Raw genomic sequence first — 27,492 nt, 5'->3', positions numbered from 1 at the left:
AACGGGCCCGGAGTCGCTGTCAGGGCCCCGGCGGGCCCCCTCCTCGGGGGGAGAGGGGGCCCCCTTCGCCCCTCCCGGGGCTGCATTTCGGACCGCAGCCCCGGGCCTTGCCGCACTGCGGGGTGCGGGCGCGTGGAGCTGCGCTGGACTCACCACGCCAGTTATTTACTTGGGGAACCATCGCGGGGAAACGGGTTGGTGGCTCCCCGGGGTAGAAAAGTACAACGGGATTCGCCGACGGCCGCCCCGTCTGGGCGCCAATTTGAATTTAATGCCACATCTCTTTTATTGCTCTGCGGCTCTGCGGTTGGGCCCGGGGCTGGGTCTATTTCGGGCGGCCTCGGTCCCCGCCGGAGCCTGGCCCTCCTCAGGCAGGAGGCCCCTGCAGCGCACCCCCCGCCAGCGCGCCTTTTATTGGTGGCAAATTAATTCCAGGTGGCACAGGGACCCAAGGTCACAACGGCTGCATCATCATACGCGTGACCCCCATCCAACCCCGCTAACTTTGCCTTCGTCCTCCTTCAAATTGCCCAGACGCGCTCCCGTTTTTGGGGCGATCCTAACCTCTCGGGGCGCAAACGCCCCCTACGCAGGTCCCGTTCTGCATTTCGGCCCGGGTCGCCCCGGTTCCTGTCGGGGATGGTGATCGGTGGAGCTGGCCATAGTACGACCACCCAAACCTGCGAACCTTTTTTTACCCGGTAAACCATTTTTAGTAGGGGCACTCAGTGGATTATTACCCTCTACGGTCCTCGGGGTCGCAAGGGTCAGGGATATCCGACACAAACACAGCTCAGTGTTGCCAGCCGAGAAGGCGAAAAATTCCCTCAACGCATTGTCGAAAGTCAGTAAGCAGAGGGAAGACCTTCCGACACCCAAAGGCAAATTCGGGTAATTCTTGCTTGCTAAATTGGTGCCTCTAGCTCTCGCCAGGCGCAGAAGTATGCTTGCAGCACCTGAACGCGTTGGACGAGCCTCGATAACAAGCGACTGCCATCGCCGAGCGCACCTGCCGCCCCGCCGAGCCCCGCCGAGCCCCGCACAGGTGTGCACGGCCAAATTAAGCGCCGCGCCAACTTTACGCGGCCATTCCGATCGCATCATGGCCGGAAACGTCATCGGCTCGCGGCGGCGCGCAGCGCGGACCGAATCATGACGCAATTTGTCTCTCGCTGCAGCGCGCAGCGCAGGCAGCACGCCCCGCGGCGGCCTGGCGCCGTGGCAGCGCGGACCGACAGCGGTTGGTAGGCTCGCGTACGCCCGCGTACGCCCGAAGGAAAGGGGGTGGATCAGTTGAAAATGGAAAGAAAAATATGGAACTCTGCACCCCCTCCCCAGTATTAACGGGGAGGCCTTCTGATTTACTTCGGTGATCGGGGTTTGAACTACACTGGTTGAGGCAGTAAAATTAAATGTACATATTTGTTAGGAGTTGAACCTCCGACATGTAGGACTGATGCACACGGCTCCGCTCTGATGGCCTGGAACAGCCCCACCGTAGGACAGCCAGACGGGGGGGAAAAATTGAGATGCCGTTAGTCGAACGCCGGCCTGTGCTATTCTACTACGTATCTAACCTCTCCGCTAATATAGATGAAAAGAACATTTTCACCGTTTTCACCATCGTCCGACTACCGACAATTCAATTTTTTTCCATCTGGCTGTCCTGGGGGGGGGGGTGCTCTTCACGGTGATTGTCTTCTGCTTAGGCCGCTCCCCCGGATTTTGGCGTTTTCGGCGTCCCTGCGGTGGCCCCGGTGTCGTCGCGGAGCCCAGCCCGCATTTGGCGGCCATCGCCGCGGCTCGCGTCGAGCGGCCCAACTCTGCCGATTAGATTAGCACTCCGCCTCGCTGCGCCGCGCTGCGCCGCGCTTGGGGCGTCCTGCAGCACGACGCCGCGCTCGGCCTGCTTCACGCGCTTCACGTCATCGGGGACGTCGCGCGCGCCAACTTTAGCCGGAGTGAAACTGAGTTGGCCGCTTTGCCTGCGGTCGCCCATCCGGGTGGCCTGGGGCGCCCGGTTCGCTTCTCTCACGCCACAGCCGCGGGCTCGAATACCGGCGCTGGCGTGTTTTTTCCCCGCTGCGATGGCATGCCGATGGCCGATGATGCCGCGCGATGCCGCTGGCCGGCCGCGCGGCGCCGCGCGACAAGTGTCGTGGTGGCGGCCAGCCGGCCAGCGCAGCCTGGCCTGGCCCAGCGCAGCGATAGGCCGGTATCGCGGCATCGCGGTATCGCGGCGCGTCGGGTCGCCGAGGTGCTTCCGTGCGGACGGACGAGCCGCGCCCCTCACCCCGCAGCCCGCCGCAGCCCCTCGCCGATCGACACAACACGCCCCCGATTTATTCGGCGTGTAAAAAAGAGAATGGACGCGTTTGGCGTTCGCGTGACTATGCGCCTCGCCGCCGCGTCGCCGCCGAGGTTCCAGGTTCCCACACGATTTGACTTTTTTCGCGGCGATCTGTTGTTCTTTTTCCTCCCTCTCTCTCTCGCGAGGGGGGCTTCGCGTTTGCACCCGCTCCGCGCTGCTCCGCGCTGCTCCGCGTGTCCTATGACATCGACCCGCCGACGCACCGAACGCCCCGCGGCCTAATTGGTGTCCTCCAGCACGCGTCCGTCAACCGCCAACCGCGCGCGGAACGAAGTGGACGGAGTGGCCGCGGTAATTGCGCGCCGGCATTATCCAAATTGACGGCAGTGTGGGTGCGCTGGCGGCACGCGCTCCCCCACGCAGTAGGCCAGAAGACCGGTCTAGAGGCGGCCGAAAGTCTAGATTCTTTTTGAGCTCCAGAATCACCAAACAGGACTCGAACCGAACGTGTGACCCCACCAATGGATTCCTCGTTCGGAGAGAAATCCATTGGTGGGGTCACACGTTCGGTTCGAGTCCCATTTAGCGACTTGAATTCTGAACGCCTTCATCGGTCTTCTTGACCACTGTACAGCGCCAGGGCGGAAGGGTTGGCTCAGCCGCGCGGCGTGCGCGTCGGCGGCCTCGAGCACGGCGACGACGGGGCGGTGGCGACGACGCGCCGCCAGCGGACTGTCCATTGTTAATGGCGCTGCGAAAAGCGCTGCCAGCACCACGGCGGCCACCATCACGCGACCACCGCCAGCACCGCCACCAACACCACCACGGCCTGGTCGAAGGCTTTCAATAACGGAATCTGGGCGGCGGGGCCCCGCGGGGGCGAGGCTCGTCGCGGATAACAGTCATTACGCGGCCACGCCACGCCATGCGGCTCGAGCTGCGTGACGTGCCTCACGTGCTTCACGTGCTTCACCGCCGCGCCGACAGACGGCTAGACGAAGCGAAGGGGTACCGAAGGGGCAGTAACTCACCCAACGCTTGTTGCAAATCGCACTCCTCAAGCGTACGGGTGGTCGTAACAACTTCCTCTTTCGTGCCCTGCCTCGGGTATGCGATTTACAACACTCGTTTTGGAGAACCAAGCAAGTTGCAGGTAAATACTAGTAGGTCGTACATTTTAGCCAGGCTTTTGACATTCGGCGCCGAGGTCTTTGTCTTTCGCGCCCTGGTCCTATTGAGCACTCGCAAATGGAGCGCAGCGTTGTCCATTCTTTCCGCCCTAAACCGCCACCTGTTCTAGACAACACCACGGAGGCAGGGCCCTGCAGGCAGGACGGCGGCCGAATAAAACAGCCGCGCATTGTTTTTGGCTCCCCTTCCCTCCCTTCGGCCGTCGGCTGGTCTGGCGCCCATTAGTGGCACGGCCGGCACGGCCTAGTCTGGCCCACCTGCAGCCCCTTCCCCTTTCACCGCCAGCGCACAGTGCGGCAGCAGCGGCTCCAGGAATGCGGGGATCAAGGGCGTGGAGGTGTCGGGGCGGGGCGGGCAGGGCAGGGCGGCTCTTAAGCCCTGGCGTTGCCTGCCTGCGTTGCCCGTGTTTCACAAAGGTGGCGGCACTGCGCGGGGCGTGTGGGGAGCGCGGGCCGCAGGGGCAGAAACAGTATTTGCCGAAGGAGTCTGCGACGACGGCGACGCTGCAGGCTGCACCTCCCACCTCCTTCCAGCCTCCGCCACCCCGACTTGCCTCGGCACATCTCATCAGCAGTTGATTGCCTCCCTATAATTGAAATGATATGCCTAAATCTGCATATCAAAACGGAAAGTAAAACACTCGAGTTAATCAAGGCCCCTCCCCCTCCGCAGACAACAGGCATGCAAATAGACGGCTTCTCCTCCTTCGGAGTGCCGGAGTGGCGGCACCGCCAGGCACCGCGCCGTCGCGGACCTCGGCACAGCCACGCAGCCTCGTGCCGCGTCTCGAGTCGAGCATCCGCGAGGTGCATGGCCGGGCCGGTGTAGGAAGCGAACTGTACCCGTCGGCGCAGAGTACCCCCGGGTACACAACGCCTAGGGCCATAGTACCCTGGGGTACATGACGACTAGGTTCAATGTACCAAGGGGTACAATTCGCCTAGGTGCCAGGCGAATTGTACCCCGGGTAGAATGCGGCTAGGCGAAATGTACCCCGGGGTACATTTTGCCTAGGCTTATTGTATCCCCCGCCGGTCGGAGGAGGATGCACGTCGCCTAGGCGCAATGCATCCCCCCCCCCCCGGGATACAAAAATCGAAAAAAAAGAAGAAAAAAGGGGGGCCCTTCTCCCACCTCCGCACGCAGGTCGGAGGGCCGCCTGCAACTTCGGTGGATCGGGGGAACCGGTGCTTTACAGGCGGCGACCCCAGGGGTTCTCGTCTGTATATGGGCCGGGCTTGAAGGGCGGGTTTGACAGTCTCTCTCTGCCTTGAGAGCCTTTGCTTTTCGCGGGGTGGTCTGTACCAAGTGTACACCCGCTGTCCGGCGCTCTCTACCAAACATACAGCTTGTATTAAGGGCCAGCTTCAAAGGACTTATCATCTCCTCCCGACGAATCAAGGAGGACCCACCCGCGACCAATTACGGGTGGCTGGATTGACGGATCGAATACTCCGTCGCTCCAGTGCCGAGGCCAACCCGCCGAAGCGCAGTTGCTTTTTAGACACCCCAGCGGAGTGGCCAGGTGAATGTGACTCTGACCACTACGCTATCAAGCTTGTACGTCTGGCGTCGTGTTGGACGACGGGTTTGAGTTGCAGTGGAAGGAAGCCAGTCGAAAAATGTAATGAAATGATGGGAGTCGATCCCGGGACTCTACTGCCGGGACCGCACGACTTTTGCCGCTCGCCCACCACGGCCCATGGCGAATGGAGCGGCGTCAGGCGGGCTCTTGACGCGACAGGAATGGACCGACCCGGTCAAAATTTCACAAGAAGTTTGGGGAGTCGAACCGCCGACCTCAGCACGGAGAAGCGACGCCTCTACTCCCTAGACCACCACAGCACATGCAGTTCGTTGGCTGAAGTCACGGTTTTCAACCACACTGGGCGAGGCAGTAAAATTAAATGTTAATGTTCCTATAGGAATCGAACCCCCGACGTGTGGGACTGTTCTACACGGCTCCGCTCTGATGGCCTCGAACCGTCCCACAAAAGAAAGGAAATCGAAAAAAAATTGAGATGCCGGTATTCGAACACCGCACTGTGCAAATGTTAGAGACGTTCGATCGCATTTGCACAGTGCGGTGTTCGAATACCGGCATCTCAATTTTTTTTTCGATTTCCTTTCTTTTGTGGGACGGTTCGAGGCCATCAGAGCGGAGCCGTGTAGAACAGTCCCACACGTCGGGGGTTCGATTCCTATAGGAACATTAACATTTAATTTTACTGCCTCGCCCAGTGTGGTTGAAAACCGTGACTTCAGCCAACGAACTGCATGTGCTGTGGTGGTCTAGGGAGTAGAGGCGTCGCTTCTCCGTGCTGAGGTCGGCGGTTCGACTCCCCAAACTTCTTGTGAAATTTTGACCGGGTCGGTCCATTCCTGTCGCGTCAAGAGCCCGCCTGACGCCGCTCCATACGCCATGGGCCGTGGTGGGCGAGCGGCAAAAGTCGTGCGGTCCCGGCAGTAGAGTCCCGGGATCGACTCCCATTATTTCTTTACATTTTTCGACTGGCTTCCTTCCACTGCAACTCAAACCCGTCGTCCAACACGACACCAGACGTACAAGCTTGATAGCGTAGTGGTCAGAGTCACATTCACCTGGCCACTCCGCTGGGGTGTCTAAAAAGCAACTGCGCTTCGGCGGGTTGGCCTCGGCACTGGAGCGACGGAGTATTCGATCCGTCAATCCAGCCACCCGTAATTGGTCGCGGGTGGGTCCTCCTTGATTCGTCGGGAGGAGATGATAAGTCCTTTGAAGCTGGCCCTTAATACAAGCTGTATGTTTGGTAGAGAGCGCCGGACAGCGGGTGTACACTTGGTACAGACCACCCCGCGAAAAGCAAAGGCTCTCAAGGCAGAGAGAGACTGTCAAACCCGCCCTTCAAGCCCGGCCCATATACAGACGAGAACCCCTGGGGTCGCCGCCTGTAAAGCACCGGTTCCCCCGATCCACCGAAGTTGCAGGCGGCCCTCCGACCTGTGTGCGGAGGTGGGAGAAGGGCCCCCCTTTTTCTTCTTTTTTTCGATTTTTGTATCCGGGGGGGGGGGATGCATTGCGCCTAGGCTTTATGTATCCCCCTCCGGCCGGCCGAGGGGATACTCCTCGCCTTGGTTCTTTGTATCCGGGGGGGATGCATTGCGCCTAGGCTTCTTGTATCCCCCTCCGGCCGGCCGAGGGGATACTCCTCGCCTAGGCTCTTTGTATCCGGGGGGGATGCATTGCGCCTTGGCGACGTGCATCCTCCTCCGACCGGCGGGGGATACAATAAGCCTAGGCAAAATGTACCCCGGGGTACATTTCGCCGAGCCGCATTGTACCCGGGGTACAATTCGCCTGGCACCTAGGCGAATTGTACCCCTGGGTACATTGAACCTAGTCGTCATGTACCCCAGGGTACTATGGCCCTAGGCGTTGTGTACCCGGGGGTACTCTGGGTCAGGGGGGTACACTTACACGCCGACACCGGCCGAAGTCGGACCCAAGTCGAGTGCACTTGCGGCGAGGCCCTGTTGCCACGCGTGTCGCAGCATTGCCTCACCCTCTCATGACCCAAATGTTGCAGCTTTCTTTATTTCTTTTGTCAGTACAGTCGGACGGTGCCACCAGAGCGCCCCTCCTCCACACATGGTGCGTAGGCGGCGCTCGAAAACCCGACCTGCAATGCATCCCAATGCCTTTGATTAATCCTCGCATTTATTGCCGCGGTTTTTAGAGGCCGGCGGCCACCCCTTGGCTGCGGCCGCTGCGGCCACTGCGTCACGGCCAGGAGGCGGACCTGCCGAGCGCAGGCCGGCTGGCCGAAGGCGAGCCCCCAGCCTGGCCCTGCACGGCGGCGGGGCGGGGCGGGGCGCGGAGGCGCGGCTACACTGCAGCCACCGGAAACCGCGCCAAATTCCTAGCAGGGCTATAGGGACAACAATACGCATTATTCATGCAGACAGCATTGACGGGAGCACAGCGACTCCACCCAACCTGTCCCTGTCGCACCCCTACGCAACGCACCGTGAGTGCGAGAGAGACAAAGCGATACGGCCACGGCTCCGCGGCATGCACTGCCGCTGATTAGAGTCGCCACGGCCTCGGTGGACATTTGCCGTGAATGTGACTCATTGCTCGACCGTTCTAGGAATCCCCGATAGGACAGGACACAGCTTAAGGCACGTCACAATGAGCTCAATTCCGTCCTCAAACCGACAAAACTCATCGAATTGGCATAGGTAATTTGCATTCCTTCTAGAAACAGATACCGATGATAGACACAATATAACATTTATTTCATAAGTTTTACAAAGGTTTTGTCTTTAAGACATATCACAGTTCATCATTATCAAAATCATTTGTCATCGCGTTTACGCGATCGAGCGCCACCGCAGCACACCTCGTGGGATTCCTGCATTGGTAAATAAAAACATTGATAAAAGGATAAATTAAATACTAGTGGACTTTGACATTGGGGTGGCAGTTACGAACCAAATCGGCAAACTGGTTGAGGCCACAGTAGTAGGTGGATTCCCCGCTAACGTATCTGGCGTTGGCGTTGGCGATAACTTCCAACGTTTTCTTGAAAATCCCTAAACGACGCTCCTCCTCTTCCTTCGTCTCGTACGTTTTCGAATGTTCCGCCTGCAAGTACATAGTTTCAATAAACTCATGGGCAACTTTAATATACTGTAATGCGCTTTACAGGTGTGTCTGGGCGAGGGGGTTATGTTGCCCACTGGAAATATAAGTCATGAACAACAAAATAATGCAACTCATCAGAAACGCGTCAGAAAATGAACAACAGGTGAAACAGACATTATGAACACGACGTGTCACTTCTTAATCAAGGGCACAAACCTCCCGTATCTAAACGAAAGGATTAAAGTAGTTTGACAGGTGTGAAACTAACCTTCCAATCCGCCCACAGTTGATCGATCGGCGTCTTGGAGTAGTCCGGAGGAGTATCTTTAGTTTCCGGCATGATGAAGGACAGATGACACCCGTTCACTCGCTTTGGACTCAAAGAGCTGTCAACCCGCTCCGGACCCGCCCACTTGCGCGATTGCGCAACGTTGTTCGATGTTGTTGGTGTCCGACCGGCTGTCCGGCTCCCCCCCCCCCCCCAAGGCCGGGCCTCGCAGTCAGCTGCTGACAGCAGACAGTCGCTGCCGCTGGCGCGAGAATGCGTATCTAGCGCCAAGCGTCTCCCGACTATGGAGCGACTAGAGACTTCTTGAAGCAAAGCCGGAGCTGCGTGAAGCTGCCGGCAAGCTCCAAGAGCACCAAACCATCGTTGCTGTTAAGGGAGCGCCTGCCAGGTAGGCCACCTTCCCACCCGCGACACACCGGTGCGGAGACGGCAGCCTACCTTGCCCCTGGAAGGACTCCAGCAGCGCATCGCCTTCTGAACTGCCAAACGCTGAGCTGACGCCCGTTTGGTCACCAGCGAAGAACTTCACCAACGGCTGCTAAATGACGCGCAGCTCTGGTACGGTGACGAGTGAAAGGGTTTGTGTAGAGTCTGGAGTCTGGGACGCAGGCTGCAATGTGCACCGCGGACTTTTTGTATATGGTCTGTACAAGGGCGCAAAGCCATATTAATTTTGTTGTCAAAGGGTGCGGGTGATATTTGAAAATAATATGAGAGTATTAAATTTTGTCTTTTTTTTATTACAAAATATAAAAATACACTCTTATAAAATATATCAGTCATATATCAGTAAGCCTAGTGGTCCCTGCGGGGCAGCACACCGCGGCCGAAACGCTGCTTCACCTCCTCGCTGGTCTGTTAACAAAGAGAAAGGGTCTGTTAAATCGTGCACAACGTTTGTCGCCGTCAAAATGGTGCTTTGGGGTGGGGAACTCACCAGGTCGGCGAAGGAGTTGAGGCCCATGGAGAAGGAGACCTCTCCCCTCTTGAACTTCTCGTTGTGCTCGTCGATGCGCTTCTTGTTGTCCTGGAAGAGGACGAAGCGGCGGGCTTCCTCCTCGGGGGTCTCGTACTGCCTCTTGTGCTCGGCCTTCCACTCCTCCCACTGCTGCTGCAGAGCCTTGGCGGCGTCGTCCTTCTTCTGCACGCCGTGGCCATTGCGCTGCTTCAGCTCCTCGGCAGTCTGAACGGAAAGTAAGCGAAGAATAAAACGAAAGTCCTAATTGTATCCTGCAAAAAGTAGCGACAAAGAATTCGAAACTCACCAGATCGGAGAAGGCGTTGAGGCCCGTGGAGAAGGTGACTTCGCCCTTGCTGAACTTCTCGTTGTGCTCGTCGATGCGTTTCTTGTTGTCCTGGAACACGGTGAAGCGGCGGGCCTCCTCCTCGGGGCTCTCGTACACCTTGTTGTGCTTCGCCTTCCACTCGGCCCACTGCTGGATCACGGCGGCGTCCACCGTCCTTCTCTCGCGCACGCGCAGGCCGGAGGCGTGCTTCTGCTTGAACTCCTCGTTGGTCTGCAGGCAAAAGAGGCCTTTAGCTCGATCCGCTCAGTTGGATATCTTAAATACAGGACAGGGCAGGAGGTAATATCTCACCAGGTCAGAGAAGACGTTCAGGCCCAGGGTGTAGGAGACTTCGCCCTTGTTGAACTTCTCGTTGTGCTCGTCGATGTACTTCTTGTTGTCCTGGAAAGCGGCGAAGCGGAGGGTCTCCTCCTCGGGGGTCCCATACACCTTGTTGTGCTCGGCCTTCCACTGGGTCCACTGCTGCCTGAGGATCGCGTCGACGTCCATGACAGCCCTCTTCTGGCGGAGACCGTGGCCGTTGCGCTGCTTGAACTCCTCGGCGGTCTGTTCACAAGTAAGAGGGTAAGTACTTAGCTGAAACACGAATTCAAAAAGCAACAAGTTCAGGCGAGAGTGGGGAACTCACCAGGTCGGAGAAGGCGTTGAGGCCCATGGAGTAGGTGACTTCGCTCCTGCTGAACTTCTCGTTGTGCTCGTCGATGCGTTTTTTGTTGTCCTGGAACACGGCGAAGCGGCGGGCTTCTTCGGCGGGAGTCTCGTACTGCTTCTTGTGCTCGGCCTTCCACTCCTCCCACTGCTGCTGCAGAGCCTTGGTGGCAGCATCCTCCTTCTTGTGCACACCGTGGCCGTTGCGCTGCTTGAACTCCTCGTTGGTCTAAACACGAAAACCGATGAAAGTTAATAAATGTTCACCTTCGCCTATGAGCTTAAAAACAATCAAAAGATGTGGATCTTTACCAGGTCGGAGAAGGCGTTGAGGCCCTTGGAGTAGGTGACTTCGCCCTTGTCGAACTTGGCGTTGTGCTCGTCCACCTGCTTCTTGTTGTCCTGGAAGATGGTGAAGCGGCGGGCCTCCTCCTCGGGAGTCGCGTACACCTTGTTGTGCTTGGCCTTCCACTCCGCCCAATCCCTGACGGCGATGGCGTCGACGTTCATGACGGCCCTCTTCTGGCGGAGGCCGTGGCCGTTGCGCTGCTTGAACTCATCGTTGGTCTGCAGGCAAAGTGTCTGTTAGTTCGGCCCGGTCGCTTCGAAATCATGAATCTAATAAGAGACGGCAAGAGGGGAGAATCTCACCAGATCGGAGAAGGCGTTGAGGCCCAGGGCGTAGGAAACTTCTCCCTTGTTGAACTTGGCGTTGTGCTCCTCGACGTGCTTCTTGTTGTCCAGGAACACGGAGTAGCGGCGGCCCTCTTCCGCGGCAGACTCGTACTGCTTGTTGTGGGTAGCCTGCAAAAGAGTGTGAGCTGTGAGTTTATACTCGGCACTGTTGGCGTTCCTACACCAATGAATGCTATTTGAGACAACGGCTGGATGCTCGGGACGGCCGTTGGAGGTTGGCGCCGTGCAGGTAGGCACCCCAACGCGCCTCCAGTCCGCATGCAGTGCGCGCGGCGCGGCGACAAAGAGCGCGAAGCCACGGCCAAGGCCACGATGCCCCAACACGGCCGAAGTGCGAACCGCGGCTAACGCGGCATTGTCACGCAGACGGGCAGACCAGAGAGGAACGCGCGAACGCGCGAACGCCGAGCTCCATTATCCACAGCGGTTCCGACTCGCCGACTCACCTTCCACTCCTCCCACTGCTTGTCCGCGGGCAGCGACACCAGCCTGTGGCCGTTGCGCAGCCTGAACTCCTCGCTGGTCTGCGAAGCGAAGATGTCTCTTTAGTCCTTAGTGACACAGTGACAAAGGACAACGGGGTGCGGACGGTGACTCACCAGGTCGGAGAACGGGTTGAGCCCCATGAAATAGGAGACCTCGCCCTTGTCGAACTTGGCGTTGTGCTCGTCGATGCGTTTCTTGTTGTCCTGGAACACGGCGAAGCGGCGGGCGTCTTCCTCCGGCGTCTCGTACACCTTGTTGTGCTTGGCCTTCCACTCGGACCACGCCGTGGTGTCGTCCTGGGAGGCCATGGTGAACTGGGCCACTCCGATCAGCAGGAGGGCGGCGACGAGTGCGAGTCGGTTCGACATCTGCGTGACAAGATAGTACTGACTCAGTCTACGGCCACTCGTTGCGGTGCTACTGCGGACTGGGCGGCGAGCGTGCGGCGAGCGACTGTCTAGCCTCAGATAGGGAGAGATGACGCAGCGTCGGCCCGTCAGACTGGTCAGCTGGCGGTACCCCGCGATGCTCGCTTGGAGTAAGCGCGGAGTATCGGCGCGGCGGCTATGAGAAATGCTGCTACTCTCTGCCTCTACGTTTGGCGGCAGTTTGAAATTAATTTGAAACCGGACTACGACAGCTCATGCCAAGCTGGCGCCCTCTCGAAAACTTAATAGGCCGAGCTGTGCTAGGGCTCGCTAGAAGCGTTGAGCGAGAGAAGCTAGCAGCCTAAATCAAGTCCTCTTTCGGTAACTAAAGCGTTTAAAATAAATCAAAAACTGAGAATGTTTGAGACTGAAAAGGCGATTTTTTGACTAGAGCAAAAAATTTAAATATCTCAACTTGATGGTGAGCTACCCAGAGCAGGTGGCTCATTGGGACTTCCCTCGCTGAGGAGGCAAGCAGCGCTGCCAAGGATCAGTCACTCACCTTTGACTGGTTACTTTGCGCTTCTGGTTGCTTGCTGTGCTTAGAACCACCACTGAGCTCCAACTGTGGCTGAGTCGAATCGGCGCTACCGTTTTATGGTGCCTGCCGCGACTGCCGCGAGGCGAGCGCGAGGCGAGGGTCCCCCTCCCCTCCCCCCTCTCTTCGCGGATCCGCGGCGGGTCCGCAGATACACGCAGCGCCCCGGTGTCTGCGGAACGCACTTGACCTGGCCATCTCGAGCGGGTCCGCATGGAGACACACCTCTCGACTCTCTCTACCTTTCCACAAGCAATTAACAAGTGGGCCATTTTAATCGACGCCGATAACGATGTACGAGTTTAGGCTGCAGTTGGGACGCGGAAACGTACTCGATTTGATAATAATCGGGGCCAAAGTTGGCCCGGCCGATAGCGCGCTAGACGACTGACTGGCCCGTCCTGGCGGGAACACTTGAGGGAGGCGCGACCCGAGGAGACTCTCCTGTCTTGCACACGACCGGGACTTTAAACTCGACCGAAAATGACAAACAGATTTAATTAAGTCGGCGATTCCTAGACACCGTAGTGTCACCGCGCGTTGCCAGCGCCGGCACAAAATGCCAGCTTGTTGCCATGCAAGTGAAGCGAGGTCGAGGAAGGCACAGTCTGCTTAATGTCATTGGGTGTTTGAACATTGCAGTTTATTTTACAGCAGCTCTTAATAAAAATTGAAACAGAGTACATGAAGTTTCCTTGATTCCACCCGAGCCCCGCGAAGCCCTAGAAAGGCCGGACGAGCGGCGAGTCGTCCCAGCCGCTCCAGGCCGGCAGCACTGCGGCCAGGATGCGTCCGAGGCAGGACTGCGCGCTGGGAGGCGGCGACGGCGGCGGCCGCCACGACGAGGACAAGGCCCCCAGCACGGACATGAGCGCCACCACCAGCAGGGCCAGCAGGGGTGCCAGCCCGGCCGCCACCTGAGTCGCCAAGGAGGGCTCTCGGGTCACCGACGACGGGGAGCAGGGGCGCTCTACCTGAGCAGTACACAGTTTTTCTTTCACGATCGGCAATGCGGGTTGGAGAGAGGGCACCGCTGCCGCCCGGCTGCCGCTCACCGGAGGCTGGTCCAGCTCCACTAGAGTCATGTCCTGCATGTCCTTCGTGTCCTTCGTGTCCTCCGCGTGCAGCCTCTCCACCTGCATGCGCACCAGCGCCAGGAAGTCATCCAGCCTGTGCCGCACGGCGGCGCGCTCCCGGGCCAGGTCCGCGCACTCCTCGCTGTGTCAGAGAGCCCTGGTTCGATTCGGAGCGCCTGCGGTCTGCGGGTAGGCAAGCCCGCGGGACACTCGAGTGTGGCGGGATTGCCTACACTCGGTTCCGCGGGCGCCGTCGTGGAGCGAGCCGTCGTTCGAGTGTTGGTTTGGCTTGGCGGGGCGCGATGCACCACTCCAGCGCCAGGCGGGCGTCGAGGAGTGGACTATCGCCTATTCCCTCCGCGCGAAGGGCCGAGAGGGAAAAGCGGCAGCCTTGCCCTTTGCGTGAGATTGTGGTGTCTCCGTCTCCTGCCCAAGGCCGCGTTGGGTCTGTTTGCGGAGAGCGGAGGCCGTCCGTGTGTGTGGATTACGTCAGTTCGAGGGGGCTGCCCTCTGACCGAAATGCCCGCGCCATCGTTCACACCATCTTGACTTGGTCGGCGCTTTCAGTCGGCAATACAGTGTGGGGGAACTCCAAATCGCGCATTTCCATCCTCTCTCGCGCAGAGGGCGGCAGCGTTACGGCGAAGAAACTCAAAGCTCTTGGAACGGGGAAAGGGTGAAAAATCTGTTTACCGCTTTGGGAATAAAGGTTCGCGGAACGCGTCATTGTCGGCGAAGGGATCGCGCGGAGTGAGAGTGAATCAACAAGGCAGGGCCGGCAGGGCAACAAAGGGTGGGTGGCTCACTCGACTGCCGCGCTGTCACCACTGTCGCAGTTGCCGCGGCTGCCGCTGGAGGGCGTGCTGGGGCGCTGCGGGCTCCAGTCGCCGGCCGAGGCCGCCGAGGCCGAGTCCCGGGACGAGTCCCTGGAGTGGTCCCTGAGGCCACGACGGAGGCCCCAGCCCGGCCGCACGCCGGGGCGATGCGTGCTGGAGCTGGACGCCGAGAACGCGACTCGTCGACGCACCATCGACAAGGGTCAGTCGCCTGCGTAGCCTGTCGGCGTTGCTAGGCGACGCCCGCGACGGTCGGATCTGGAACGCGGGTCGAGGGCCAACGTGCAGCCGCGAGCTTCCTGCACCGTGTTCTCAACGCCAAAAGAGAAAACCGCCTTTTTGTCACGCACGTGCGCGTGTTTATCTTCAATGTTTGCCTCTCCAAAACTATCCCCACAGACCCCGAAGTCTGAGTAATTCCTTCCCACCTTCCCCCTGACACTTTTTCTCTCTCGTTTGGTCTTCCCCTGGTTGTGACTTTTGGGTAGCGATCTGTGCTGCTCGGGTGTAATGACCTTGGCAGTGGCGGCCGGCCGGCGAGATTACGTAATGAGGGTGTGGAAAGCAGTGTGGCATCGCCTCTTCAATGATTTTAATATGAACCAACAACCAGCGGCGTCGGGCGGGAAGATGCAGAGCAGCGAATGTGAAGGGGAAACAAATAATGTAATCACTACAGTTCGTTTGGAAACAGTGTATTAAAATAATGGTACAACGTTTAGAAAAAAAAACATCACAGACGAAAGATTATCCTATGGCAAGTGGCAAGACAGATCAGTAAAATTGAAAAAAATATAGTGGAAACAGGGTAGAAAGGGGAACATTGAAGATCAGTCATATTCATAGAGATAATGAATAAAATTGGCACACTTTCACAGAACACTGCAGAGCAAAACAAATTAAAATAATTGGAAAGATTTTCAGAGAATTGCTCTGATAGTTTCAGATTTTTAAATGCATGTAAATATATAAATGAATAACAATTATTTTGTACTTTCAGTGCTTATAGGAATTTACACCAAGCTTCAATAGTTCAGAGCCTTCTTAATGGCACTCAGGCAACGCCATTTGTCTGGTAAGTAAAAAGGCTCAAAGATATGAGGGAATGGTGTGTCAAATCCAGTGACTCGCTGAACGGGTGCTTCTAGATGTAAGAAGCATTCTTCCTGTGGTTGTATTAGAGAACTGGATTAGAAATTGAACACAAACAGGCCTTTTTTTAACATGGATCAAATTTCTAAATTCTTGAAGCATACCTGGATGGAAGCAGCCAGTTCAGCACCAAAGCCTCCAGTCAGTGGTGCTTCATGGGCAACAACTACACGACCTGTTTTCTTCACAGACTGAAAAAAAAAAACACAAACAAGATAAGAAAAAAATACTCACTGACTGTAGAAATAACTAGAATAGATAGGGAGGAATCACTTCAAGTACCTTGAAAACTGTCTCTCTGTCCCATGGTAAAATAGATACAAGGTCAATAAGCTCACACTGAATCCCAAGCTGTTCTTTAGCAAGTTTTGCAACCTCTTGAAGAACATGCACCTGGGTTCCCCATCCTATAAGGGTTACTGCATCACCTAAGGAAAAACAATTTTTTTAAAAAAGAGATACTATCTTGATTTATTACTTAATTTATTGGAAGAAGAAAAGGTTTCTGACATCTAGTTACCTTGGACAAGTACGTCAGCTTTCCCTAAAGGCAAAATGTAGTCTTCTGTTGGGACATCCTCAACAGCTGCTCGGTATAGAACTTTGGGTTCAAGGAAAAGGCAGGGATCTGGGTCTTGAATGCAAGATAACAGAAGTCCTTTTGCTTTGCGTGGCCCTCGAGGAATGACAACCTAATGCAGATCTTCAAATTAGTAATAATATCCTTTCGATAAGACAAGACAAACTAAAATCGTCTCTTTTACAGTAAGTACCTTAAGTCCAGGAGTGTGAGCAAAATAGGCCTCAGGGCTTTGTGAATGGTACAGTGCTCCATGACCGACTGCACTGCATGGCGATCGGATAGTTAAACTTCCACAATTAAAAGAGTTTCCACTTCTATAACGATACTTAGCAGCTTCATTGACAATCTAAAACATAAAACTTATGGTAACAATCTATGATTCACAAGTTTCTCATTATTTCGACATTAAAACTGTACCTGATCAAAAGCAGGAAAGATGTAATCTGCAAACTGTATTTCAGCTATTGCTGTCGACCCAGCTGCAGCTACTCCGATGCCAAAGCCAGCAATTCCTTGTTCTGAGAGTGGGGTGTTAAAGACTCGATCCTTGCCATATTTGTCCTGGAGTCCAAGAGTGCATCTAAATACACCACCAAACGCTACGTCTTCTCCAAAAATTACTGGAACATATCAGATTCTTTAAGATAATCACATAGAAATAAAAACATATGATCAGTTAGATTACTGGCATTTGTTGCGGCAACACACCTGCAGAGTCATCTTTCTTCAGAGCCGAGTCCAGGGCATTGTTAATAGCCTGAAACATGTTCTGCCGCGTTGTGGGTCGTACTGAAAACGAAATTAATTCATATAATGAGCATGACAATGAAATGGGAAAATCTTTGGGAGAAAAAGAAGATAAGTAGTCAACACCCATAACCCTAGCAGAATACCTTCAGACGCCTCCACATTATCGGCCACATATGTGAAGTGGGACGATGATCTTTTCCAAACAAATTTACAACCATCTTGACGTGAACGGATGGCCGTCAAACGAGTTGACAGCAACAACTTGTGAAACATCGGAGACGATTTGCAGAAGCTTGCCATGTTTACCCAAAATCAGCTGGCTGGAATTCTTGCAAGTAGAAGCAAGCAAAACAGACATTCAGATACACATTCGTTTATGAGAAATTCTGCTGCGCAAACAAAGCTTAAAGCAGAAGAGCAGAAGGTTAGGAGCGATAAACAACAACAAACTCGTGCATTTTTCGCTTTTAAATTGAAATGATTATAATGCTTGCCGTTCGAAAATTATTCGTTGATGCTTCACCTTTAAGGCACTGCATGTTATATTTCAAATATTCTAACAAAAGTATTCGAAAGCCACGTGTGACGTTCGGAAAGAAGAAATGGAATGCACCACAAGTTCATCAAAATTACAATTTTGGCCGAAATCCTGGTGTCGAGGGACAGTTACAAGCTCTGGATTTAACAGAAGAAGAAATGAAGGATCCCAATATTTTAGAAGACATGGAACAGCAATTTTGGAATGCTGACAAAGTTGAGGGTACCCTGGAAAGGTAGTGTGTCATTATTTTGTTGATATCTCGTTGTGATATGCTCGACATAGATGTTCCTGAATGACATAGCTAAAACAAGATCATTTGCCCATCTTCAATGTTTAAATTTTTTTTCTGTTTCTAGAGAGAAATATATCGACAAGGAACTTCAGAGTATATTTCAAGTGACAAGGAAGCAATTCAAGGAGGAAAAATCGCCCAATATGCTTTCATGGGATGAAAAGCAACAAATAAGGGCACTTCATGCTAAAGACCCTGAGAAGTGGACCCACATGCAGTTGGCATTCAGCTTTCCTGCTACTCCATCCATTATTCAGGTGAACATCCATCTATTGGCATCGTATTACAATACCTCACATTCAGAAATATCGCCATACAATTTTATTATTTAAGACTTCATTTTTTCCCCTTTGTATTGCAGAAAATTCTTAGGGCTAAGTGGAAATATAATTCACCAGAGCAAATTGAAAAACATGATGCAAGGGTTCAGCGAAATTGGGATGCTCTCTTAAAAGACGATTTAGAAGTGCCGAATGAAGAACTCAAAAAGCACTTGCTGTCCTTCAGCCAGCGAAGAAAACTTATTTCTTCCAACATGAAAGGTTTGGCAAATATTACTTTTTTTAAAATGGAACAGAATGGGTTTTATGGAAATAATAATACTGTTTTTATTTACCTGTTTGCAGATATTGCCACCTCCACTGTCCCTCCTCCTAAAACTTCCGATAGTTTGAAAAATGTTTTAAAGGATGGAGGAGTGTTTGCAAACATATATAAAAGTTATAAACCAATTGATCGGATTGAAAAGAGGGATGAAACTATTACAGAAGAAGTACAAACCCCAGCTCAGGCAGGACTTCAAATGCTTTACCAACCACCTCAAAATGACACTTTCATTATTCCAAAGGCTGCCCAAAATGTTCTACATCGTACTAACAAACATCTTACTTTAGAAGATATGAAAGATGTCGTAATGCAAGATGTTGTAAAAGGAAAATCTCTAACAGGTGACGAGATAAACTTTGTTCAAGAAAAGTTGTTAATGGAAAGGGAGAAAAGTAATTATCCTATCATGAAAGATCCTATTGGAAAAGAGGCAAACGAAGAATTTAGCAGAGGACAGGAAGGTATTGACACAGTGTCTAATAGCAGTAATGATCTTAACACAACACACAAAATTACTTTGTCTGTGGAAGAAATCAATACTTCTGATTCTGCTAAAAATTTTAGGTCATCTCAAAGTGAAGATGACAATGTTTCAAAATTCATTGATGTATCAGGAATAAAGAATATTCAAAAGCTTGAAGACAAAGAAATAATTGCAAGCTTGAGAACAGCTAAAATGGCTAGGAGTAAAATGGATGATGAAATTGTTGTCAAAGCAGTGAAAGAGTATGTATCCCATTCTTCAGAGAGTTATCCACTAGAAATAGCAATTCCAAAAGATAAGTGGAAAAAGGGTGCTTTGTACAGAGTTAAAGATCGGTTCTACACTGATGATGGGGAATTCTTGTATAGAGTGCCAGGAATATCACAGGAATAGTAGTTTAATGTAAATCTGTTACCAAATAAAGTTTAAACTGATGAAGTGAATGAATTTTCTTGTCTGAACTCCAAGAAAAGCTCCACTCCGTACGCATGTTATTTTCAAATTTATTTTTACACTGTATAAAAACATTGGTTACAGCTTAGATTTTATCTCATTTTACTGGTAAAACTTTCACACCTCTAAAACTTTTTTCTTTTTCTTAGTTTGTACATTCTTGCTATTCACTTTTGCCTGTGCTGTTAACAAGGGACTTTCACCTACTCTTTCAAATAATTTAATATTTCCCAAACCAAGTTTGTAACCAGTAGCAGAAGGTCCCCCTTTCCAACTAACATTTTCCATGTCCTGCCACATTCTGCAATTATCTGGCACTCCAAGTCTGGACAAGAGAGTTGATGCTAGGGATGGAATGATAGGCTGCAAAGCAATTCCACAAACACGTAAGGCTTCCATAGTGACGTGAAGAATAGGATTTTGCACTCCAGCTGCAAGTTGTTCTTTTGAGAATTTCCAAGGTTCCATGTGAGTGAAAAACTGATTAGCTAAATCTATTACTTTTAGGGTCTCCACAACTCCTAGGTAAAAATTGCAGTCACTGTAGTGACTCCTAACTAAACCTGGAAGAAAAAAGAGTGATATAAATCACTATTACTTGAAGAATGCCGAAAGGAGAAATGTTAAAAGAACTCACCAGGTAACTTTTCAACTGCCGATGAAAGAAGGCTCCACTCCTCAATGGAGGGAACCCTGTCTTCATGAGGTGGATATTCTTGCTTAGGGTTCAGAGCTACAGCAGTACACCGACTAAGAAGGTTTCCAATAGCACCCATCAATTCTGTATTTGCCACACTAATCATTAGCTCTTTACTAAAATCTGGAAAAAAGGAAAAACCATTAACATAATTTTTAGGTTTACCAGCACCAGTACTTCACCTCTTATAGCAGGGTGTATCACAATACTCACTGTTGTCTTTCTGAGGAGTGCCTGTTCGCAAGAGAAAATACCGCATGGCCAAAAGCTCTTGCAAGGAATCTCCTCTAGTTGGAGAAGGAGGACTAACCACATTGCCTCGAGATTTTGACATCTTTTCTGAATCAACAGTCCAATGAGAATGTACAAGTAATTGGTGAGGAGGCTCTAGACCTGCAGCCATGAGAAATGCGGGCCAGTAAATGCCATGAAACCTGAAAGAAAGTTACAGACAGTATGTAAGATGGGTTTTTGATTGTTTTTGTTCTTTATGGTCCGAGAATGCTGTGATATGAACAATGAAGAGAACGAACTTACTTTAAGATGTCTTTACCCAATATTTGCACAGTTGGTGGCCAATTACTAGTGAAATTCTGGCTGTTTGGGTAGCCTGCTGCTGTTAAATAATTAACTAATGCATCAAGCCAGACATAAATGGTATGATTTGGATTGTCTGGAACAGGCAATCCCCATGGAACTCGGCTTGCTGGTCTTGATACTGATAGATCTTCTAAATCATTTTCTTCAAGCCATTTGACAAGTGCTCTATGGAAGTTTTCAGGTTTCACAACGTTTTCTGTAATAAAATCACAGGGAATTATTACTTGTGCCTCAAACTAGAAATTGCACTTGTCAGGTGATTTTTGGATACTTCTTAAACCTTTTTGCAACCAATATAATAAATCACTTTTGAAAGATGACAGACGAAACATAAAATTTTCCTCTGTCGTCCATTCAACTGGCTGTCCTGAATCTATAGATATCTTGTGACCATCTCCTTGAGCAGATCCTTCCTTTACTTGGGCATCTGTCAAAAAAGCTTCATCAGCTACACAGTACCAACCAGAATAGCTGCCTTTATAAATAAAGTTGCCATCATTCAGACATTTCTGTAAGCAAGAAAGCATCAAATGTACTTTTTAAACTGTTTTGTTTTCTTAAAATTCAATAATGGTTTCATTTAGAAGTAAATATTTTTTTCCTGACCCAAAAACTATTGACGGCTTGAATATGATCGTCTTGCGTGGTTCTGATAAAATGAGTGTAACCAATTTCACTCTCTGCAAACAATTGACGATACTCGGATGAGATTTTGTCACAGTAATCTTTTGGGGACATTTTATTGGCAGTAGCCGCTTGAAAAATCTTAGTTCCATGTTCATCGGTGCCAGTGACAAAACACGAGTCCCTTTCGCCCAAAAGATTATGAAACCGCGTTGCAGCATCAGCAAGGACAGCAGTGTACAAATGTCCTATGTGAGGGCCTAGGAAAAAAGAAACGATTGTCTTTATTTTAAAATTACTTCAATCATTTTATTTTAGACATATAAGGCAAACAGGTTAGGAAATCACTACGTGGTTATCATACCCGCATTGCAATAAAATATTGGAGTTGTCACTGTAAATTTTCTTTTTGATCTGCATGAACTGTGAAAACTTTTTGCAATGCACTTAAAGGGAAATCTCATTAAGTGCGACGTTACCGGCATAGCGTTCAAAATAAACAACACCTGGGTCGAAGAGCCCCTGTCGTCTGCTATCTGCCATAGAATTTGTCCAATCCTACCAACCAAAATTCTCACTTCTCTCATACAACTAGGTCATTCTGTCAAACTTATGTTTTATTTTCTGAGATGTGCTAAGTATATTTGTTCAGAGTAGTAATTGATTTTTTATCTTGTCCAGAAAAATCTGAAACTGTTGAGTTCTTTGCCAACTTGTGGCCGATATAACTTTCTTGTGGTGTGGTCCCTGCTGAGTTGTCTTCCCTATGAGAAAATATTTCGCATTCCCCCCCCCCCTCCTTACCTGGCATTGGCAGGCGATATGTAGGCAATAGGCTTTCCACAACCTAGGTGAGTTTCCTCTCAGAGTGAACTCAACAACACATCCACTAATAGACAACTGACCAGTGTGAACTGCAGGTGTATTGCAAATGTAAATAAAAATAAATGGTCAATTTTATTTGGAAAAGTATTTTAATAGAAACAACAATCTAGAATAGTGTATCTAAGGATCAAAGCTCCTCCATTACTCTACTCATACTCACTACACAGGCCATGCTTCAGTATCACAAATTGCATCAAATAAAAATTATGATTCCCAAAGTGTCTCCCCAATGAACAATAGTTGAAAGGTGTTTTAGTGTTACATAATTTAATATTCTAAAAATAGGCAATAGGCATCAAGGGAAATGAAACAACTCAAGCAAAAAAATTGATGTGACACATAAGTGGTTTTTTAAAACTCCACACAATGAGCCGTAATGAACGATATTCAGCAGACTAACTTTTTATTGTCCTTTGATTTTGGATATTTGTTGTCATTTCCTTATGATATATATAGTAAAATAAAAGCTATTTCCAAAAAGCTTTTTTTTTTTTTTAAAAAAAAGTATATTTTTGTTATCAAAGCCATTTTACTGTAGAAATCTTGATGACTCTGGTGACTTAATTCCAATCAATCAACATACAAAGTCACACTATAAAAGTAACATAAATAAATACACAGCACAGATTCATCCTCAGAGCACACAGTGGCTGATTAAAAGTACAATTAATGGAATGATTTCATAGGGCGAGATAAAGCGGCATTTGACTAGAGTAGACAAAGATCCACCTAAGCACCTGGATCCAGATGTGGGACAACCACCCACCCATCTTCATGGTTGTTGCTTCTATTGTGTCTCATGAGCTCCAACTGTCGCTGCAGATTCCGATGCTGCTGAACTAGGCTTTCCTGCAGCACAGTACAAAAAAGAAAAGTTATAAAATTGGGAAACAGCCAAACAGAATGCAAGAGCTGGTCCCTGTCTGGCTACCTTCTGGCTGGTTAGCTCTCGCAGCACTTCCTGCTGCTCCTCCATGTCCTGCTGGTCGAGCTGACTCAGGCCCTCCGCCTCGCTCAGCTTCTCCATCAGGTAGTCCTTGTTCTGTGACAGGTAGGCCATCTGCGTCTGCACCTTCAAGTACTCCTGCGCCAGCTGAGAAAACAACCGACGAGTGAGTGTCAGGTGGGGCTTTGGAACAGCCGGAGCCTGCCGCCGGTCTAGCCCTTAATGGTAATGGTAATGGGAGGTAGGCAACTCCCTCCAGCTCCACGCAGCCAGGGCGGCGGGTTGCCTACCCTCTCCACCGCAGGCGTAACGCAGGCGCTACGTTCTGCCGTTCCACTCCGCTCACCTGCTTGTGTTCCTGGAAGATCTGCATGGACTGCGGGCAGCTGGGGTTGGGCTCCACCGGCCGCAGCTGCTGGTTGTCCAGCATCAAGTGCACGTTGTCCACCTCCTCCTGGGCGCTGGCTGCAACAACACGAGGGACATTGAGGCGAGAGGCGAGGCGGCGGCGGCGAGCGAGGCCCAATGTGCGGCGGCTTCGCGGCCAAAGCCAAGAGCGGCCGACTCCCGTCCCGACTCGCCACGAAAGCGAGTGGTGAGTGCGAGGGGGATATAAACTACTGCAGCCACTGGCAGTGGCCACTGGCCCGCACAACAACGTCATCCCATCTGGTTTCCGTCCAAGGGGTGAAGGGGTTCCTGGCGGGCCTGGCGGCGGCAGGGCGGCTGGGAGGGTCCCTTGGGAGAAGGGCCCCCGGCTGAACAAAGCAAGGGCCCCCACCACCTGCAGGACACTGCAGGGAAGGCAGCGCACGGTAAAAGTGCTGAGTTTGAGTGAATTTTCAAAGTTGTCCGAATTGGTATTTCTGTACAGAAATGTATCCATCTTGACAAAACAAACAAAAAATGTAAACGCATGTCGTGCAGGTTTGGGTGAGAAACAAAAAAGTTATTGAACCTTAAAAGTACTTAATAGTCCTATCTGGCAATTTTTCAAATTTTTTGTTTCATATTTTTTTGATTTTTCATCTCAACTTATGACTTGTTTTATCGAAACGAATCAATTTCTGCAAAGCAAAATAATCATTTTGGACAACTTCGAAAATTCACTCAAACTCTTGGAAATAAAACCAAGGCATTCCCTCGGAATTCAAGGCGGCACTTTCCCCGTGCAGACGGATGCCCTTTGTCCCCCAAGACTCAGGACAGGACCTCCTGGGAGTCGTCGGTCACCGTCGGTCACGATGACGCATGCAACGCCCATGGAGTGCATGCTGCAGGCAGTCCTGCGGGGTAGCGGGACGAGGACACTCACTCAGCACGACCCAGTGGCAGTGGAAAGTGCGGTGCGTGGTCGCACAAGACATGGCGGGCACGGGGCAGGCCGCGTGAGCCTGGAGTCTAGCAGGACGCGCGCAGCGAGGGGCGGCTGGGACCCCGGTAGAGAGCACTGACAGCCTGGCCACGAGGACTGAGCGGAGCCTGCCTCGCCCTGCCTCGCCTCGGCGGCGGGGTCCTTTCTGGCCTGCCCTGGCCTGCCCTGGCCTGCCCCTGCCGGCCCCGCTTGGACACGTCCGAAAGCGCTAGCTGCCCCAGCGGACAGCCCTAGGCGGCCCCGGCGCGACGACGACGATCCGAAGAAACGGTGCAGCCAAACAAACCACCGCGACGCACACCGTGGCACGCCACGCAGGCCAGGGCACGCCAGGGCACGGCGGCGCTAAAACGGTCCGCGTGACTCACAGCACCAGCAAGGGGATGGGGATGTTCAGGGGGCCGTCCCGTCCCGGTCCCATCCCACTCTCCCCGATGGGGACAGGGAGCAGGGAGGGCAGGGCCCGGCCCGGGGCACGGCCACACGGCCAACTGCGCGTCCTTGCTCCTTCCTCCTTCCGCGCACGCCTCAGGCTTGCCTCGGGCCTCGGCCTCGCGTCGGGAGGGGCTGCCCACCCTACCCACGACCGCAACGACAGGGCGTCCACCCAAACTTTCTTTACCAATTCCAGGTGTTTCAAGAAAGGGGAGAAACAAACCAGTTTTTCTGCGGTGAGATTACAACTTAAATCTACGCAAACGTTGAAAACCGAGATCCGCACGAAAAAAAAAAAGACAAGGCTATAGTCAAATTTTAGGTCTTTCCCAGATTCCTGAGCGCTGAAGAAGGATTCGGGGAATGATTACCCAAGATTACCCCCCCCCCTTTACACACACACACATACACACCATCCCCCACCCCCCAAATGCCTGTCCCTTCTACACGATTAACTAATCCTTTTCAAAATTACATCAAAACAAAAGAAATAAAATACAATACAACCAATGAGATTACTATGGTAAAGCAATCTCCACAATAAATTAAAGTCCCATACAAATGCTGACTTTACGTACGTTGCTGTGATGTCATGTCTATTGAAGAGGTTTGACTGTTAGGTCGGTCCACAAAGATCAGTTCAGGTCCTTCAGAAACAGGACCAACATCTATTGTCAATGGTGAAAAATTACTAATATCTGAGTTACTAGGCATAGGAGGCACTCGTCGCTGGGAGGAATCAGTATTGATACCATTTGTACTAGAGGATAGTGTTGCACCTGAAACAAAGAAAAAATAAAAATAAAACTGAAGCTCCCAGTAAAAGTTTGCGTTCCTAGTAAAAGTTTGCCTCACAGAAAATGATAAAACAAGGTCCCTACCAGTGTGCTGACCCGTTATATAGGAATCTTCAGCCTCTTCATACTCTTCTTCAATAATTTCTTGTTCTGTAACATAAACAATACCATTGTTTGTTTTTGGTAATGAGCCTAGTAATGATGCAATATTTTGTTGAAAGACTACATATTGACAAACCTGATAAGTTTTCAATAGGCGAATCATAATTCCCAAAGAAATTAATTAGTTTTGACATGTAACTAACTACGTAATCCATGGAAGGTCTCATGTTTGGATCCTTATCCCAGCACCTAATAAAAACACGAGACAAAAAAAGCAAAGAATAATTTTAATAATGTTGGGAGCAAGAGCGAGCTTTGACAGCATTCAAAGGGTTCATAATTACCTTGTCATTATTTCTTCCACAGGCTTTGGGCAATTTTGAATCTGAGGAGGTCGCCGCCCTTTATGAACCTCCCACAAAATACGGAAGGCATTGCCACTCTCTTGAAAGGGTTTCCGCCTGCTCAGAACCTCCCAGAGAATAATACCCCAACTATAAACATCACACTTCTCTGTATATTGGCTTCCTGTGAATGATGACAGTCAGAAGAGACGTTAGAGGACTTGATGTTTTAAAATTCAAAACCAAGTAGAACATACACACAAAGTTTCTTACCTTCAAAAACTTCTGGAGCCATCCAAGCAGCACTGCCTTTATTGTTTGTCATATATGTGCTTTTATCACATGCAGTACCAAAATCACATATTTTTAACAATTTGCCTCCTAAAACCAATAAAAGATTTGGAGATTTCAGATCCCTGGAAAAAAAAATTGAATGTTTTCAAAAGGTAAATTTGAAAGATTCATTCAGTAAGTATGTAAAGGTCTAAAACACGAATATATACCGGTGGATAAGAGCTTTGGGTTTCATGTTATGAAGGTAAGAGACACCACATGCACATTGAAGTGCCCAGCTTATGGCGTGGCCAGCAGTATATCTTTGAAACCTTCCATGTAAAACTGAAATCACAATTGCAGGTTTGTAAACATTTTACTAGAAACTTGGATACTACTTTATAAGCTGTGCACAGGCAGACTGCAATTACCATTATACAGAGATCCCCCCTCTGCATATTCCATTACAAGACATACGGGATTCCTTTGGTCATCTATGCAAGCTCCATAGAGTTTTACAATATTTTTATGGGAAACTCTGGAGAGTTGATGAACCTCGACTGTGAAAGCTTGACGCTCTGCCTCGGTTTCTATTCTCTTTACAGCTACATTTTTGCCTCTCCATATTCCTTTGTGCACCACACCAAATGAACCTTTACCAACAACCTGCAACCAAACGAAATGCAGAAACAGTGCTGAGCTCAACAAAGACACAAAAGAAAACACCAAATAGTCTCTAGAGGTGGAGGTTATGCGACTACAAAGAAAGTAAGTGAAAACCTAAACCAGAAACAAAAATTACAGCTTCACTCAAACAAATACATTTTTACAATGATTAAAGAAATAATCCAATAATCATGAGCATTTCTTTGATGAATCAACCATTAGGCCTAAGATGCTGACAGCCTACCTGTATGAATTTAATTTCAGAGACGTCGATACGGTTGTAGTCAGCAAAAGGCTGTTGAGGACTTGATCCGTCGTGGCTCGCCATTACTTAACGTCACCATTACATAGCTGTCAAAATACGATAAACGCAATGTCGAGTTCAAAATATCAAAACTTTGTTGCACTGCAGACGACAGCTGACGCCATTCTCTACTGCCTTGTAGATCAGTGT

The 27,492-nt window shown here is 51.0% G+C and overlaps 7 protein-coding genes across 10 annotated transcripts; 1 reads left to right on the top strand and 6 right to left on the bottom strand.

Moving 5' to 3' along the window:
• Positions 1-7,756: 7,756 nt before the first annotated feature.
• On the bottom strand, positions 7,757-8,598 carry LOC117650528 (cathepsin L-like proteinase). 2 transcript variants are annotated; one of them, XM_034394033.1, is made up of 3 exons: positions 8,398-8,598; positions 7,969-8,129; positions 7,757-7,898 (listed from the first exon to the last, which is right to left on the bottom strand). In XM_034394033.1, the coding sequence occupies exons 1-3, from the start codon at positions 8,467-8,469 to the stop codon at positions 7,856-7,858; spliced, it is 276 nt and encodes a 91-aa protein (XP_034249924.1). In that variant the 5' UTR covers positions 8,470-8,598; the 3' UTR covers positions 7,757-7,855. The 2 variants fall into 2 exon arrangements, with proteins under 2 accessions (XP_034249924.1, XP_034249915.1); XM_034394024.1 differs by having other exon boundaries at positions 7,757-7,896; positions 7,977-8,129; positions 8,398-8,596.
• A 539-nt stretch (positions 8,599-9,137) lies between these two features.
• Positions 9,138-12,610, bottom strand: LOC117654060. Of its 3 annotated transcripts, XM_034400201.1 has the most exons (10): positions 12,486-12,610; positions 11,669-11,923; positions 11,516-11,593; positions 11,025-11,177; positions 10,686-10,940; positions 10,354-10,602; positions 10,017-10,271; positions 9,684-9,935; positions 9,356-9,601; positions 9,138-9,273 (listed from the first exon to the last, which is right to left on the bottom strand). In XM_034400201.1, exons 2-10 carry the CDS (start codon positions 11,921-11,923, stop codon positions 9,214-9,216), a joined length of 1,803 nt encoding a protein of 600 aa, XP_034256092.1. In that variant the 5' UTR covers positions 12,486-12,610; the 3' UTR covers positions 9,138-9,213. The 3 variants fall into 3 exon arrangements, with proteins under 3 accessions (XP_034256092.1, XP_034256093.1, XP_034256094.1); XM_034400202.1 differs by lacking the exon at positions 10,354-10,602; XM_034400203.1 differs by lacking the exon at positions 10,686-10,940.
• A 633-nt stretch (positions 12,611-13,243) lies between these two features.
• On the bottom strand, positions 13,244-14,627 carry LOC117638912. The gene is made up of 3 exons (XM_034374087.1): positions 14,481-14,627; positions 13,577-13,657; positions 13,244-13,495 (listed from the first exon to the last, which is right to left on the bottom strand). Exons 1-3 carry the CDS (start codon positions 14,625-14,627, stop codon positions 13,244-13,246), a joined length of 480 nt encoding a protein of 159 aa, XP_034229978.1.
• Positions 14,628-15,112: 485 nt separating this feature from the next.
• On the bottom strand, positions 15,113-17,292 carry LOC117652204 (2-oxoisovalerate dehydrogenase subunit beta, mitochondrial). Its single transcript, XM_034396940.1, has 8 exons — positions 17,062-17,292; positions 16,877-16,957; positions 16,586-16,788; positions 16,359-16,514; positions 16,106-16,277; positions 15,868-16,013; positions 15,690-15,776; positions 15,113-15,599 (listed from the first exon to the last, which is right to left on the bottom strand). The coding sequence occupies exons 1-8, from the start codon at positions 17,216-17,218 to the stop codon at positions 15,459-15,461; spliced, it is 1,143 nt and encodes a 380-aa protein (XP_034252831.1). The 5' UTR covers positions 17,219-17,292; the 3' UTR covers positions 15,113-15,458.
• A 70-nt stretch (positions 17,293-17,362) lies between these two features.
• LOC117652195 lies at positions 17,363-19,284 on the top strand. The gene is made up of 4 exons (XM_034396929.1): positions 17,363-17,691; positions 17,816-18,008; positions 18,113-18,293; positions 18,378-19,284. The coding sequence occupies exons 1-4, from the start codon at positions 17,396-17,398 to the stop codon at positions 19,232-19,234; spliced, it is 1,527 nt and encodes a 508-aa protein (XP_034252820.1). The 5' UTR covers positions 17,363-17,395; the 3' UTR covers positions 19,235-19,284.
• A 40-nt stretch (positions 19,285-19,324) lies between these two features.
• LOC117652189 (methionine--tRNA ligase, mitochondrial) lies at positions 19,325-21,782 on the bottom strand. Its single transcript, XM_034396917.1, has 7 exons — positions 21,580-21,782; positions 21,198-21,475; positions 20,872-21,100; positions 20,529-20,787; positions 20,205-20,425; positions 19,932-20,114; positions 19,325-19,857 (listed from the first exon to the last, which is right to left on the bottom strand). Exons 1-7 carry the CDS (start codon positions 21,698-21,700, stop codon positions 19,412-19,414), a joined length of 1,737 nt encoding a protein of 578 aa, XP_034252808.1. The 5' UTR covers positions 21,701-21,782; the 3' UTR covers positions 19,325-19,411.
• A 704-nt stretch (positions 21,783-22,486) lies between these two features.
• LOC117654453 (mitogen-activated protein kinase kinase kinase 7-like) lies at positions 22,487-27,489 on the bottom strand. The gene is made up of 11 exons (XM_034401091.1): positions 27,283-27,489; positions 26,804-27,038; positions 26,603-26,717; positions 26,373-26,515; positions 26,100-26,283; positions 25,892-26,004; positions 25,738-25,803; positions 25,435-25,635; positions 23,393-23,511; positions 23,032-23,193; positions 22,487-22,949 (listed from the first exon to the last, which is right to left on the bottom strand). The coding sequence occupies exons 1-11, from the start codon at positions 27,364-27,366 to the stop codon at positions 22,830-22,832; spliced, it is 1,542 nt and encodes a 513-aa protein (XP_034256982.1). The 5' UTR covers positions 27,367-27,489; the 3' UTR covers positions 22,487-22,829.
• Between the last annotated feature and the right edge of the window lie 3 nt (positions 27,490-27,492).

The sequence above is a fragment of the Thrips palmi genome, unplaced genomic scaffold, assembly GCF_012932325.1.
Source record: "Thrips palmi isolate BJ-2018 unplaced genomic scaffold, TpBJ-2018v1 HiC_scaffold_10, whole genome shotgun sequence".
Taxonomy (NCBI): Eukaryota; Metazoa; Arthropoda; class Insecta; order Thysanoptera; family Thripidae; genus Thrips; species Thrips palmi.
Note: the sequence above shows the minus strand (reverse complement) of the source record. Positions and strands in the feature narration are given on the sequence as shown.